The 12,444-nt window shown below is 60.6% G+C and overlaps 1 protein-coding gene across 1 annotated transcript in view; it reads right to left on the bottom strand.

Moving 5' to 3' along the window:
- The window catches only part of LOC115831174 (lipase maturation factor 1-like), a 28,490-nt gene extending 17,617 nt beyond the window's left edge, over positions 1-10,873 (bottom strand). Inside the window, exons 1-4 of the mRNA XM_030797796.1 lie at positions 10,814-10,873; positions 10,111-10,329; positions 862-1,042; positions 434-587 (exon numbers count right to left, since the gene is read on the bottom strand). Of these exons, the coding sequence (XP_030653656.1) occupies positions 434-587; positions 862-1,042; positions 10,111-10,329; positions 10,814-10,873 (614 nt within the window). The remainder of the gene's footprint in view (positions 1-433; positions 588-861; positions 1,043-10,110; positions 10,330-10,813) is intronic.
- Positions 10,874-12,444: the final 1,571 nt, after the last annotated feature.

Below are 12,444 nucleotides of genomic sequence, written 5' to 3'. Positions count from 1 at the left end.
CCCAGCCGCAGCCGGCACGTGCCCCATGACCCTCGGCAGCTCGGGGTGGACAGGAACGGGGCAGAGGCCAAGGGGCTGGCCCCAGGGCAGGGAGGGCGCCTGCGTTCAGCTGGCACTACCCGGCATTCCCACCCAGGGGGTCGGCGCCTGGTCACCTCTCCCTTACGCCCCCAGTGGGCATTCCAGGGCCGCAGCCCACCTGCCTGGTGACCTCGAGCCCTGCCCCTTTGCTTCATGGGACCAGAATGGAGGAGGCCTGCATGTCTAGGCCCGGTAATGGGGATAGCACGGCCTGTGCTTGGGTCAGGCTGGGGTGGGCAGGGGACACTTGGGGTCATGGGGGCCTGCACTCTAACCCCGTCTGAATGTGGCTGGTCAGGGCTGAGTCTCCCCACATACCCAGCTCCAGGGGACGGGTGCCCCAGGCCCATACCTCCCGAAGGCCCCGTAAGTGTTGACGATGTGAAGAGAGTTGAAGTGGGTGTTCATGACCTGCCTGGAGCTCAGCAAGTTGAAGACCACGGGCACGCTGAGCCAGGCCAGCAGGACGCCCAGCGAGACGTTGGCTGCACGCCGCACCACGGAGCCTGGCAGGGGAGTGAGATCTTCCAGGTGGGGCTCCCAGCTGCCCCTTGGCCTGTCCCGCTGCTGCTCCCTAAGGGCCAGCTGTCCTGGGTCCCAGGGACGGAACAGCACCCGACGTCACACACCTTGTTCCTGGCATGCTACACAGTGGACAGTGCTGACTCTCCGCCTACCCTGGCATCCCCAACCCACACGGGCAGGCTGTGGGGCTGGCACCACTCGACTTTCTCATGCCCGTGGGCACTGGGGCAGGGCCCCCCCGGCTGAGCCACCTACCGAATTTGGGCTTGGGCCAGGCACCTCGGATTTCCGTCTGCATCTGCAGAACTTGGTCCTTCAGGCTGCCTGGCCCGGAGGGGAACAAGAATCCCAGGGTGGCGTCATCGAAGCAGGCCAGGCTGGGCACCATGGTCAGCCAGTTCAGGAAGCTGAGGTTCCCGCTGATGATGAGGACGGCCTGTGGAGACGCCGCAGCTGAGCCTTGTGCAGGGCCTCAGGTGGGGCCCCCAGGCGGCTGGCGCCTCTCTTCCCGGAGGAGGGGGGGCCCTGCACCCAGCTCTGAGCTCTGCCCTTGCTGTCCCCCAGCCCCAGCATCACAACTGAAACCCAGCTGTGCCTTCATGGAGGGGACAGCAGACACCTCAGAGGTGCCTTCTGGCAGGTGCCTCCAGCCCGTTCCTCCCATGACTGCACGTTTCTGTGCAGGTTCTGTCCCTTGCTTAGACCACCAGACCCTGTGCCCTCCTGGAACTCCTCACCTGCAGAGGGCGCCTGCCGGGGTCATGCCCGGGGAGGGCTGGTGCGTCCAAACAGAGGAGGCTGTGCTTGGAGAGTGGGTACCGGGGACGCCCCTCAGCCAATGGGTGACACGGACAACAGGGGCCATGGGGGGGCCACCAGTAATGCCCCCACTCCAAAATATGAAATGCAAGGAAGCGAGACACGGGCACAGGACCCCGTGCCACAGAGATGAACAGCAAGAGAGGGGAGGGGCTGCATGCAGGGCTGGCTGAGCAGCACGGCCAGGAGAGCTCCAGGGAAAGACTTAGCAGCAGCGAGTAAACCCGTGGCAGGAAAGGCAACCCTGCGGCAGGAGGGACTCAGAGGGACCCGCTTCTGGACACCCCCGCAGGCCAGTGATCGTTAAGTGACGAAACGAGATTGAGCCGCTGTCCCTGCAGCTCTGGCGGGCAAGGTCACAGGTGCGCTGCCAAACTTCACCCCTGCTGTTGCCGCGGAGGCGTCAGGGAGATGGGCGGCTTACATGGCCGGTCGCCCTGCATGGGTGATGGTCTGTGGCTGAGCCGGTGGACCCTGGGCCGGCATGACCCAGGCGTGGCTTCCTCAGATGGCTCCGTCAGCCAGATTTGATGCATCAAAGTCCAGCCTTTATCCGCGTAACTCAGGAGGAAGGTTGAGGGCAGGGACACCGATGTCTAATGAAGGGTCTCACGGGAGCAGCCACATCAGTTTTATGGGCAATGATGGTATTTTATGAACTGTGCATTCATGGCTCTCCCTGGGTGAATTTGGAAAAATAGCTTTCCTGGTTCTGAGCCCCAAAATAGTTGTATCTTAGTCTCCATTGTCTACAAGGTTACTAAACCCCAATGCCAAAAACAGTCCCGCCTTGCCCTGGCTGGGGTTAGACACCTCTGCCACCAGCTCCCCTCAGCCCGTCCAGACCCCCATGCCCTCTGTCCTGAGTGTGACCAGGGCTGGTCAGGGGCGGGGTGGCTGGGAGCCCCTGAGCTCCCGTGACAGGGAGGGCGCAGGGCTGGGCACTGAGGTTGGACCTTTGGGCCCACTCTTGGGGATGCTCTGGAGGGGATGCCCCAGGTGACACTGGAATGTCCTGCCATCTGTTCCTGGTGGGAAAAGCTCGGGCCTTTCTGGCCCTTCCCTGTGGTCAGCCTGACTGGCAGATGGGACCAAAGCGAGCTGGGGGCACAGCCTGAGCCAGCGCCTGTTCTGATGCTCGGCCACGCCAGAACCATCAGGAGCTCTGAGCAGCAGCCAGCCCTAAGCGTCTGCCTGCGTTGGTGAGGGTGGGCCCCGCCTGAGCGTACTTCCAAAGCCCCTTGGGTCATCCTGATGTGGGGCTCAGTGGGGAACTCTAGCCTCAGGGAACTAAGGCTCCACAGAGCACAGATCTGGGCGTCAGATCCTGTTTCTAAGAAAGCTTCAGGGCTCGGGGCCCTGCTCCGTGTGGAGGCATCCCCAGCTGCGCCCCGTTCAGCTGCTCTGGTGCATCTCTCGCCCTCCATCTGGTCGGCTGTTTTGTTACGAAAACGCAGTTCCGTGTAGAGTGCACAGCTTGAGCGCTCCTGGGGGACCTCGTCTTCCTTGTTTTTCTTCTAGCGTCACTGAGCCATCTCCTCAGAGGGAAATCAATCTTCTCACAGCCCATCTGTGCTCGCCCCCACCGGCGGAGTCCTCACAACGTTGTGCAGCCCATAGATGACCCCGCCTGTGGCTGGGAGCGGAGGCGAGGCCAGAGGGGGTCCCCAAGGCCGGCACAGGAAGAGGAGCTGGAGGTGATGGAATCCTGGGCCCAAGAGACGGAGCAACAGGTGTTCCGAGGCCAACGGCGCATGGCCCCAAGAAGGAAGAGCGGGGTCTCTGCATGCAGCCTTCTGCCTGTCAGCTGCCACAGAGAACAGGTGGCTTGTGGGGACCCTCTGCCGAGGACACGCCTGCACTCACGGGGACCCTCCGCCGAGGACATGCCTGCTCACGGGGACCCTCTGCAGAGGGCATGCCTGCTCACAGGGACCCTCCACCAAGGACATGCGTTGTGTTCCCAGGTGGGCACTCTGGTGGGCGTGAACCCAGGTCTCTCTCCGGTGTCACGGAGAGGAGATGAGGGCGGAAGAACATGGAGAACATGGTGGGAGGTAGAGAATCTGCTGAGGTCTAACATAAGTCCATCGGCGTCCACGACAGCAGTGACCCAGAGCCCTGTGCCTGACCCACAGAAACATATCCAGCCTTGCAAAGGAATCGGAGTTCAGCACGTGCCCCGAAAGGGACGGGCCCAGGGTCATGGTGCTCAGGGAGGGAGGCTGGACGGAGGCCGCACATCGTAGGATGCCGGTTGCATGGAACGTCCGGGTCAGGGGAATCCAGAGATGAAGCTCCCAGTGGCTGGTGGAGGCCCGGCGGGGGGTGTTGGGGGGGGTATGGGAACTTCTGGAACCAGGTGGAGGTGGTGGTTGCGTCACGCTGTGAATGTACTGGACACCCCCGAGTTCACTTCAAAAGCATGAACTTGGCGTTATCTGTGTTGTTTCATCACAACCAAAACATAGCTAAGGGCCCGTGAGCCCAGCTCCGGGACAGAGCCTCAGGACAGCCGGCCTGAGTGTGCAGGGCTGGCAGGGCCTCCCGGCCTCTGTCTTGAGGGGGCGTGGGGTGCAGCCACCACAGCACAAGGAGCCCTATGGGCAGCGCGGGGTGGGGTGGGGCTGGACAGCCCCCTGTGAGCAGGCACCTCAGAGGCTCCAGACCTGAGCTCGCCCCTGCTCCTCCTGCCCTGGCGGCCCCGGGCTTCGTCTCCCTGTCCCCAGTGCCCTAGTGGAGGATGATGGCTCCCATGGGGTGCTGGCTGGGAGGCCGGGCTCTGCGGTCACTGCTCACGTGCACCTCTCCAGGCAGGCAGTGGCCCCAGGGCCCTGCGGAACCCTCTGGAACAGCTGTGGAAACTGCGTGGGAAGAGGGAGGCTGCTCATGCCTCAATTCCCCAACGGAAGGATCACGGGAACCAGGACGGGCTCCAGGGGGGCGGCGCTCAGATGGGAACACACGGAACCAGGACAGGCTCCAGGGGGGCGGCGCTCGGAGGTCTCAGGGCTGGCACAGCGCGGCACAGGTGAGGGTGTGGCCCTGGCCAGGACACTACAATGTTTGTTAGAGGACGCGGGTCACTCTCAGCCCCACACCGCATCATCCCCCAAACACCCTCTGCCCTGTATGCCTGTGGGGGCAAAACCCTAGTTCAAGCCCCCACACTGCCTGGGAGGGGACAGGATACATCGCAGCCGGGACAGCCGGCCGACCATCCTCTCTTCCAAGGGGGATGCCAGGCCAGGCCGCAGAGCACAGCCACAACCCTGGCGCTTCCACCTCACCCTGGACACGGTGTGGGGCTGGAGAGGATGACACGGCCGGACCTCCGAGGCCTGGAAGGGAGGCGCTGCCTGTGCCAGGTCTTTGGGGGTGGTGCTCAGAGTCCCAGGTGCAGTGAGGCCCAGCTCTGTCCCCTCCCCTTCCAGAATCCCCACTGTCCACTGCCACTCACCCCACCAGGCAGCGGACTCCAAAACTGGGCCAGCACCAGCACTAAGGGAACCCGCAGCCCGGCCGTCATGCCTGGGAGGGTCCCTGTCTCCCCGCACTGGGGCCCATTGGTCCAATTCTTATCTAACCCCCTGGCCAGGTTCCTGCGTTCTGAATAAACAAGGATGTTTTTGAGCCTCTGGTTCAAGGGTCACCTCCCCATTCCATGTCACGGTAGCTCAGCCCTCAAGTGACTCCCACTTGCTCCATTTACTTAAGTAACTCAGCACCTTGCTTTTCATGAGAGCTTCTCCCAGCCAGCATCACCTTATTTGGAGAGAGGCAGTGGTGGAACCAGCCACCACGGCCTGAGGGAGGGACGCTATAGGGTACACGGGCCATGGAAGTGGGAGGTGGGATGCTGAGCACCCCCGCCTGCCAGGCAACCACAGAGCTAAGTGGACCAACACCCCTGCTTGGGCCGTGCGTCCAGGGGTGCCCTTGGACCAGCCTCGGAACCAGACCTGAGCCTGGCGTGGGCACCTCTCTGTTCTCCACCGGCAGGGGCAGGCAGGACCCTGGGGCAGCACAGCCCACGCAGGAGGTGCGGGGGGTCGGGGGGACTCCCGGAGTCTCCAGCCCTGCCCTCCTCCAGCAGCTGGGACCCCAGGACCCCATGGCTGAAGACGGCTCAGGGGTCACCCGTGTGCGTGGCCCCACCCAGGTTAGGAATCCTGGCACACACTCCTCCATTCAGGCTGGACACTCCTCCCTGGGTGGCAGTGGGACCCGGGGCTGGCACAGCTGGCCCTGGCCCCACGCCTGTGCTCAGCACAACCCTCTTTGTGCCCCGTGTGGGCAGCACCTGTGCCCGGGGCTCCGTCTATGGCACTTCCGAGGCTGAGTGGAGAGATAAACCGGGGCATGTGCGGACCACGGGTGTCTCGGCACCGAAAGAAACGAGCAGTGGAGACTGCAGGAGGCACGGGGAGCCCACGTGCTGCTGCGGAGGGAAGGAAGCCAGTCCGCAAAGGCCGCATGATGCTTCCCACTCTAGGACGTCCGGAAGAGGCAGCACCGTTGAGACAGAGGGGGGGCGGGGCACAGAGGACTTCCAGAGCCACAAGCGACTCTGCATGAAGCTGTGATGGGGACAGGCATTTGTTGGAGCTCACAGAATGAGCAACACTGCAAATGGCTCTCCTGTCAGCCCAGGACTCTAGTTGGCAACAATTTATCAGTCCTGCCTATCAACTATACAAGGTCCCGGCCAATGCAAGGTGCTGAGCGCAGGAAAACTGTTTGGGAGGGGGGATAAGGGAGCCTCTGTAGTCTCTGCAGTTTTTCTGAAAACCTAAAACTGTTCTAAAATAATTAATAAAATGAAACAGAGCTGAAACGCTGGAGCAACGGACGCAGATGGCTTGGTGGACAGAGGCGGGCTGGGTGGGCTGAGGACCTCGGGGAGTCAGGGTGGCAAAGATGCTGCCCAAACTGAGGCCTTCGGTAAGTTAACCTGGCTGATAACCACTGAGGAAACGGAGGGTCTTCCTTATCAACGAGGGGAGGGAGAATAAATAACAGAAAAAAATGCACCACGGTGAAACCCCGTCTCTACTAAAAATACAAAAAATTAGCCAGGCGTGGTGGCGGGCACCTGTAGTCCCAGCTACTCGGAGAGGCTGAGGCAGGAGAATGGCGTGAACCCGGGAGGTGGAGCTTGCAGTGAGCCGAGATTGTGCCACTGCACTCCAGCCTGGGTGACAGAGCGAGACTCCGTCTCAAAAAAAAAAAAAAAAAAAAAAAAAAAAAATGCAAGAGGAAGATACAAAGAACAAAGAGAAAAACACGAAGATGTGGAAATACGTCCACATATGTCAGCTGAGATATACGAGCCTGTTACTTAAAAGAGAAAGACGGCCAGGCTGACCCTAAGCGTGACCTTGCTCCCCGCTGTCTCAGGAGACGCGTGTCAGTGAGGACACAGGCCTTGAGGCCGGGCGCACACCTGCAGTCACGGCGCTTTAGGAGGTCAGGCAGGAGGAGTGCTCGAGCCCTGGAGTTAAAAACCAGACTGGGCAACACAGTGAGACCCCCATCTCTACAAAAAATTAAAAATAGCTGGGCTTGGTGGCACCTGTAGTCCCGGCTACTTGAGAGGCTATAAAACTAAGATAATACAATGACTTTTTTTTTGCCAACAGATTTGAAAACAGATGAACAAATTCCCAGGAAAATGTTCATCACAAAAACTGCCTCAAGTCAAGAAAGAATGGAAACCCTGCGTGTCCTGTGGCCCACAAGGGTGATCAGTCACAGAGACCCTGGCGGTGCAGGTGGCTTCACGCAGGAGCACTGCCAGGTGTGAGGGACAGTCGCCTCTGCTTTCCCAACTCCCGCAGAAGAAGAGGCTCAGATGTTCTGGGAATGTGAACTTGCTTCAGCATCCGCAGCATTAACGTAACTCGCCACGTTACAGACGAAAGAACAAGTCATCTCGTGACTGATGGAGAAACACAACTCAACATCCATTCATGGCTAAAAGCCCACAAAGGAGAAGTGAATAAAAGCAGCCACGAAAACAACCCACAGCCGGCATCGTGAGAGGCAGTGCGCGGGGCGGGGGGCCCTCCCTGCTGTGAGACCCCAGACCCAGGACAGCACTCGACCCCGCCCAGCAGGGGAGAAAGGGATGGACGCAGAACTGGCAGAATCCCCAGATCACCCACAGGACGCGTCTCCGAGGGACCCGCGGACAGACGGGGTAGTACCAGTGCAGAGGTTGTCCGAGAAAGGTCAAGGTCACCAGAGTCCCACACTTAGCAACCAAGAGGAGGACGTGTGACTTAAAAGGGCACCATTTACAGCATCAACAAAAAGAAGTCACCTCGGAGCTGCGGCCTGCAAACACGCGTGGGCTCCGGCTACACGGAATCAACTGAAGCTATTCCAGGACCCTGCAAACACGCGTGGGGTCTGGCTACACGGAATCAACTGAAGCTATTCCAGGACCCTGCAAACACGTGTGGGGTCCGGCTACACAGAATCAACTGAAGCTATTCCAGGAGCCCTGCAAACACGCGTGGGGTCCGGCTACACAGAATCAACTGAAGCTATTCCAGGACCCTGCAAACACGCGTGGGGTCTGGCTACACGGAATCAGCTGAAGCTATTCCAGGACCCTGCAAACACGTGTGGGTTCCGGCTACACGGAATCAACTGAAGCTATTCCAGGACCCTGCAAACACGCGTGGGGTCCGGCTACACGGAATCAACTGAAGCTATTCCAGGAGCCCTGCAAACACGCGTGGGGTCTGGCTACACAGAATCAGCTGAAGCTATTCCAGGAGCCCTGCAAACATGCGTGGGGTCTGGCTACACAGAATCAGCTGAAGTTATTCCAGGAGCCCTGCAAACACGTGTGGGGTCTGGCTACACAAAATCAGCTGAAGCTATTCCAGGAGCCCCCAAACACGCATGGGGTCCAGCTACACAGAATCAACTGAAGCTATTCCAGGAGCCCCCAAACATGCGTGGGGTCCAGCTACACAGAATCAACTGAAGCTATTCCAGGAGCCTGCAAACACGCGTGGGGTCCGGCTACACAGAATCAACTGAAGCTATTCCAGGAGCCTGCAAACACGCGTGGAGTCCGGCTACACAGAATCAACTGAAGCTGTTCCAGGAGCCTCCAAACGCACGTGGAGTCCGGCTACATGGAATCAACTGAAGCTATTCCAGGACCCTGCAAACACGCGTGGGGTCCGGCGACACGGAATCAGCTGAAGCTATTCCAGGAGCCCCCAAACACGCGAGATCCGGCTACACAGAATCAACTGAAGCTATTCCAGGAGCCCTGAGCAGCTGCAGAGAGAAACATGCGGTCCTGGATGGGGGACAATCTGTGAGCAAGTCCATTCTTCCCACTTAGATTCACAGCGACATCGATGCCCGCAGGGAAATCACCCGATGGGCACCGGCGCCAGCCTCCAAGCAGCTAATGCGGAAAAGCCCGAGGCATTCAGGAGCTGCTCAGGGCCCCGGCGGCCAGGGAGTGGGGTCAAGAACAGCACAGCCACCCTGGGACACGTGCAGCTTCCAGTAAAGTGAATCACAGGCCTGCTCATGATACAGTAGCGCCCTTGAAAACACGTCCACAGGATGACGAGATTGAGTGTGTGCATGGCAGGCTGTGGTGAAAACCAGAAACCACAAGTGCACAGACAGGCGGACGAACTGACCACGGGCGTGCACCGTGAAACAGGACCCGGCCAACAACCGTGGGCGCCCCCACGTGCACCAACGTGGCGTGGCACCCATGCCTGCTGACGGAGCTTTGCCCCTTAAGGTGGCGGTGCTCTGGCAGGGGTGGGCAGGGCAGGGTGGGGGTGGGCGAGGTGGGGGTGGGGGCGGGCGGGGTGGGGAAGGGGCATGGCGGGGGCAGGGGAAGGGGCATGGGGCACCCAGGTATATCTGTTTTCCAGAGCACATGAACGCCACCCCAAGACCTGTGCATTGCCCTGGCTGTATGTTACACCTCCATCGAAACAATCGAGAGAGAGAGAACCACCTTTAAAATCCCCACCACGTTTTCCTTGGGAATCGACAGTCGGAAAGTAGTGTTTACAGGGAAAAGCAAAGGCCCGAGACTGGCCCAGCCCCCCTGGAGGCGGTGTGGGGGTGTCCTGCCCTTTGAGGCGCCCTCAATGCAGGGGGCTTGTGGGGCAGGGATGGCAGTGACCGTGGGCAGGACGGGGGTTAGGGGGTACCCGGGGTTCCGGGAGCTGGGGGAGGCAGCCCCTCACCCTCATGGAGACAAATGACCCTGGCCTCTCTCAGACTCTGGTTCCCGGTGGACTGAGACAAACACGTGAAAGGAAACCTCTAGAATGGAAGAATCTTAGGAGCAGATCCCAGAAATGTGGGGGTGTCCACACATGGCCTTGGCGTGCAGACCCTCTCCCACTGCTGAGCCCAGGACATGGCCGGGCCTCCTGCAGCTGCAGGACACACTCTTGGGAGGAGCCAGTCCTTGGAGGGAGCCTGGGAAGGAAACCCTCAGCCTCCAGCCCCGGACAGCGCCGCAGTGGGGCCCCCGACACAAACAAAGGCTGGGGAGGACAGGCTGTCCCCAAGAAAGGGGGCCTGTAATGCCCCAGGGGCCTCCCAGACAGTGGGGCAGCCAGAAATAGGGTGATGGGCCAGCGTCTCTGTGGACACGGGGCAGGGCGGGCGGCGTGGGCTCACCTGGAACAGGATCTGCAGCACCCCATGAATGATGCGTGCCCGCCGGCCGAGGAAGAGGAAGAAGGGCACCAGGAGCTCGATGAAGTGGTTGCTGAGCGTCTCGACGCGGTGGAACCACCAGGGGGAGTGGTGCAGGTAGTACGCCACAGAATTGGGCACCGGCTGGGTCTGCAGGGACAGGAGGGCCGTGAGGTGCCTGGCCGATCTCGGGGGGTGGGGCTACGGATAGACTTGTGGGTCCCTGGCCCTGACCCCGGCCCCTACTGCACACAGGATCCCCCGGCTCGCCTGGCCTGCACACGTGGAGCCCACCTGCCAGGCTGAGAGGGGCCAAGGGACATTCAGGGAGTTTTTGAAGCGAAGGCAAAGTGTTCATTTTTGTCTTAAAATCTTTACCATCTAAAGGGCAAGAATACACACCCCAGCTGAAGGAGAGACGACAACTGTGAACCCTCTGTGCCCAACTCGAGAACACAGGCAGTTGGAGAACGTGCCGCCTGCTGCCCACAGGCAGCCAAGCTGCAACCCCCAAGAGCCGGGGTCCACAGGCGGCCCCTCAGGCTCAGGATGCCCTCTCCCTAGGGATGGGCACGTGGGTGGGGACGTGCCGGTTGGGGACCAGCAGGAATGGGGCCCGGGCCCCGCAGGACCTGGCTGCGGGGACCTTGAAGCCTCCCAGGCCAAGGCACAGAGGAGTCCCTACACCTAGGGTCCCACTCAGCAGCCCTGCCAGGAGGAAGGGCGGGAACTTGCCCTGCGCCATAATTCAAAACTATCAAGGTCAGGCACGGTGGCTCATGCCTGTGATCCCAGCACTTTGGGAGGCCAAGGCAGGCAAATCACTTGAGCCCAGGAGTTTGAAGCCAGCCTGGACAACTTATCAAGACCCCATTTCTATAAAAATAAAAAATTTTAGCTGGGCATGGTGGCGTGTGCCTGTAGCCCCAGCTACCCAGGAGGCTGAGTCAGGAGGATCGCCTGAACCCAGGAGGTGGAGGCTGCAGTGAGCCATGACTGTGGCACGGCACTCAGCCTCGGCGACAGAACAAGACCTTGTATCAGTGAGTCGATCCATCAATCAAGTCAGAGCAGTTGTGCAGACTTGTCTGGAGTGAGAACGCCCCACTGGCAAACGGGGTCCAGGCCCCCACACGCTGTTTCCTGGAAGCCCCCAGCGATGGGACCCGGAGTGGCACTGCCAGGGCCGTGTGAGTCGGTGAGCCCAGGGTGGTGGTGGGAAGAGTGCCCGAGATGGATGATGCTGCGCGCTCTGCCTGGCTTTGCAGAGGGGCCTGCCTGCGTGCTACTCAGGGCTGAAGGCCTTGCTAGCACAGCCCGTGGGAGCCATGGGGCCTGGCACAGCCGCAGAAACTCTACTAGGGACAACGATGAACATGCCCTGCAGGGAGGGAGGCGGCCCCCAGACGCTTCAGAGTCCACACCCAGGTCCTGGGACTCCCGGGGTCCAGATAGGCTGCGTGGAGGTCGGGGCCCCCGGGTGGCAGAAAGCACACGTAGGGGCTGTGCTGGGCCGCGCTCGCTCCGGGGTGGGGGTGTGGGAAGCGCAGGAGAGGCGGCCACATGCACACCCAAGGGGGCGTCCGGGCACAGGGCCCCAGTGCACCCCAAGAGCTGTGGGCTGGGGAGGGTCCTGAGGCCTTTGCTCATTTGCTTGGAGGGCAAAGAGTTATTTTTGTTTACACTGAGGCTGGGAGAAAACATCACGACCTGAAACTGGGCTGTGAGCCATGAGGTGGGTGTGGCAGTGTCGCATGCTGCAGGCAAGGCCAGGAGCTCCCGGGTGGCCGGGACACTCAGCCCGTGGCCAGGGGAATGGTGGGTCAGGGCATGGCGGGGCTGCTGGCCCAGACCTCAGGAAACAGCCTGCAAACTTCTCCTAAAAAGACAATTTTAAATAAGAAAAACATGAGGAAAGAGTGAAGGGGATGACACCTGTTTAGGGACTTGGAAGGCAGCACATCTTGGGGGAGAACGAGCGTCGTCTGTTGGGGCTTGAGCGCCCCGTGTGGGACCCACCCCCCAGTGCCCACAGGGAGAAGCCAGAGAAGAACCACAACACCTGGTCCGCCACCTCCCTTTGAGGCTGCTCGTTGGGTGTTTGGGGTTGCGGCGAGACCCGCGCAGGAGGCAGCAGTCTTGGCCAGGTGTTGGGAACAAGCATCTCCAGGGCTAGGCCCACACCCAAAGTCCCAGCTCTTGGTCTGGCTTTTGGGGTAGGGGACTTTAACCTCTCCTTCCCTCTTGCACGCTGCTGACGTGTGTTGGCTGAGCTTCGACGGGGAGGGGAGGGGAGGCTGCTTATGCTTATTACGT

The sequence above is a fragment of the Nomascus leucogenys genome, chromosome 18 (assembly GCF_006542625.1).
Source record: "Nomascus leucogenys isolate Asia chromosome 18, Asia_NLE_v1, whole genome shotgun sequence".
In the NCBI taxonomy this organism is placed as follows: Eukaryota; Metazoa; Chordata; class Mammalia; order Primates; family Hylobatidae; genus Nomascus; species Nomascus leucogenys.
Note: the sequence above shows the minus strand (reverse complement) of the source record. Positions and strands in the feature narration are given on the sequence as shown.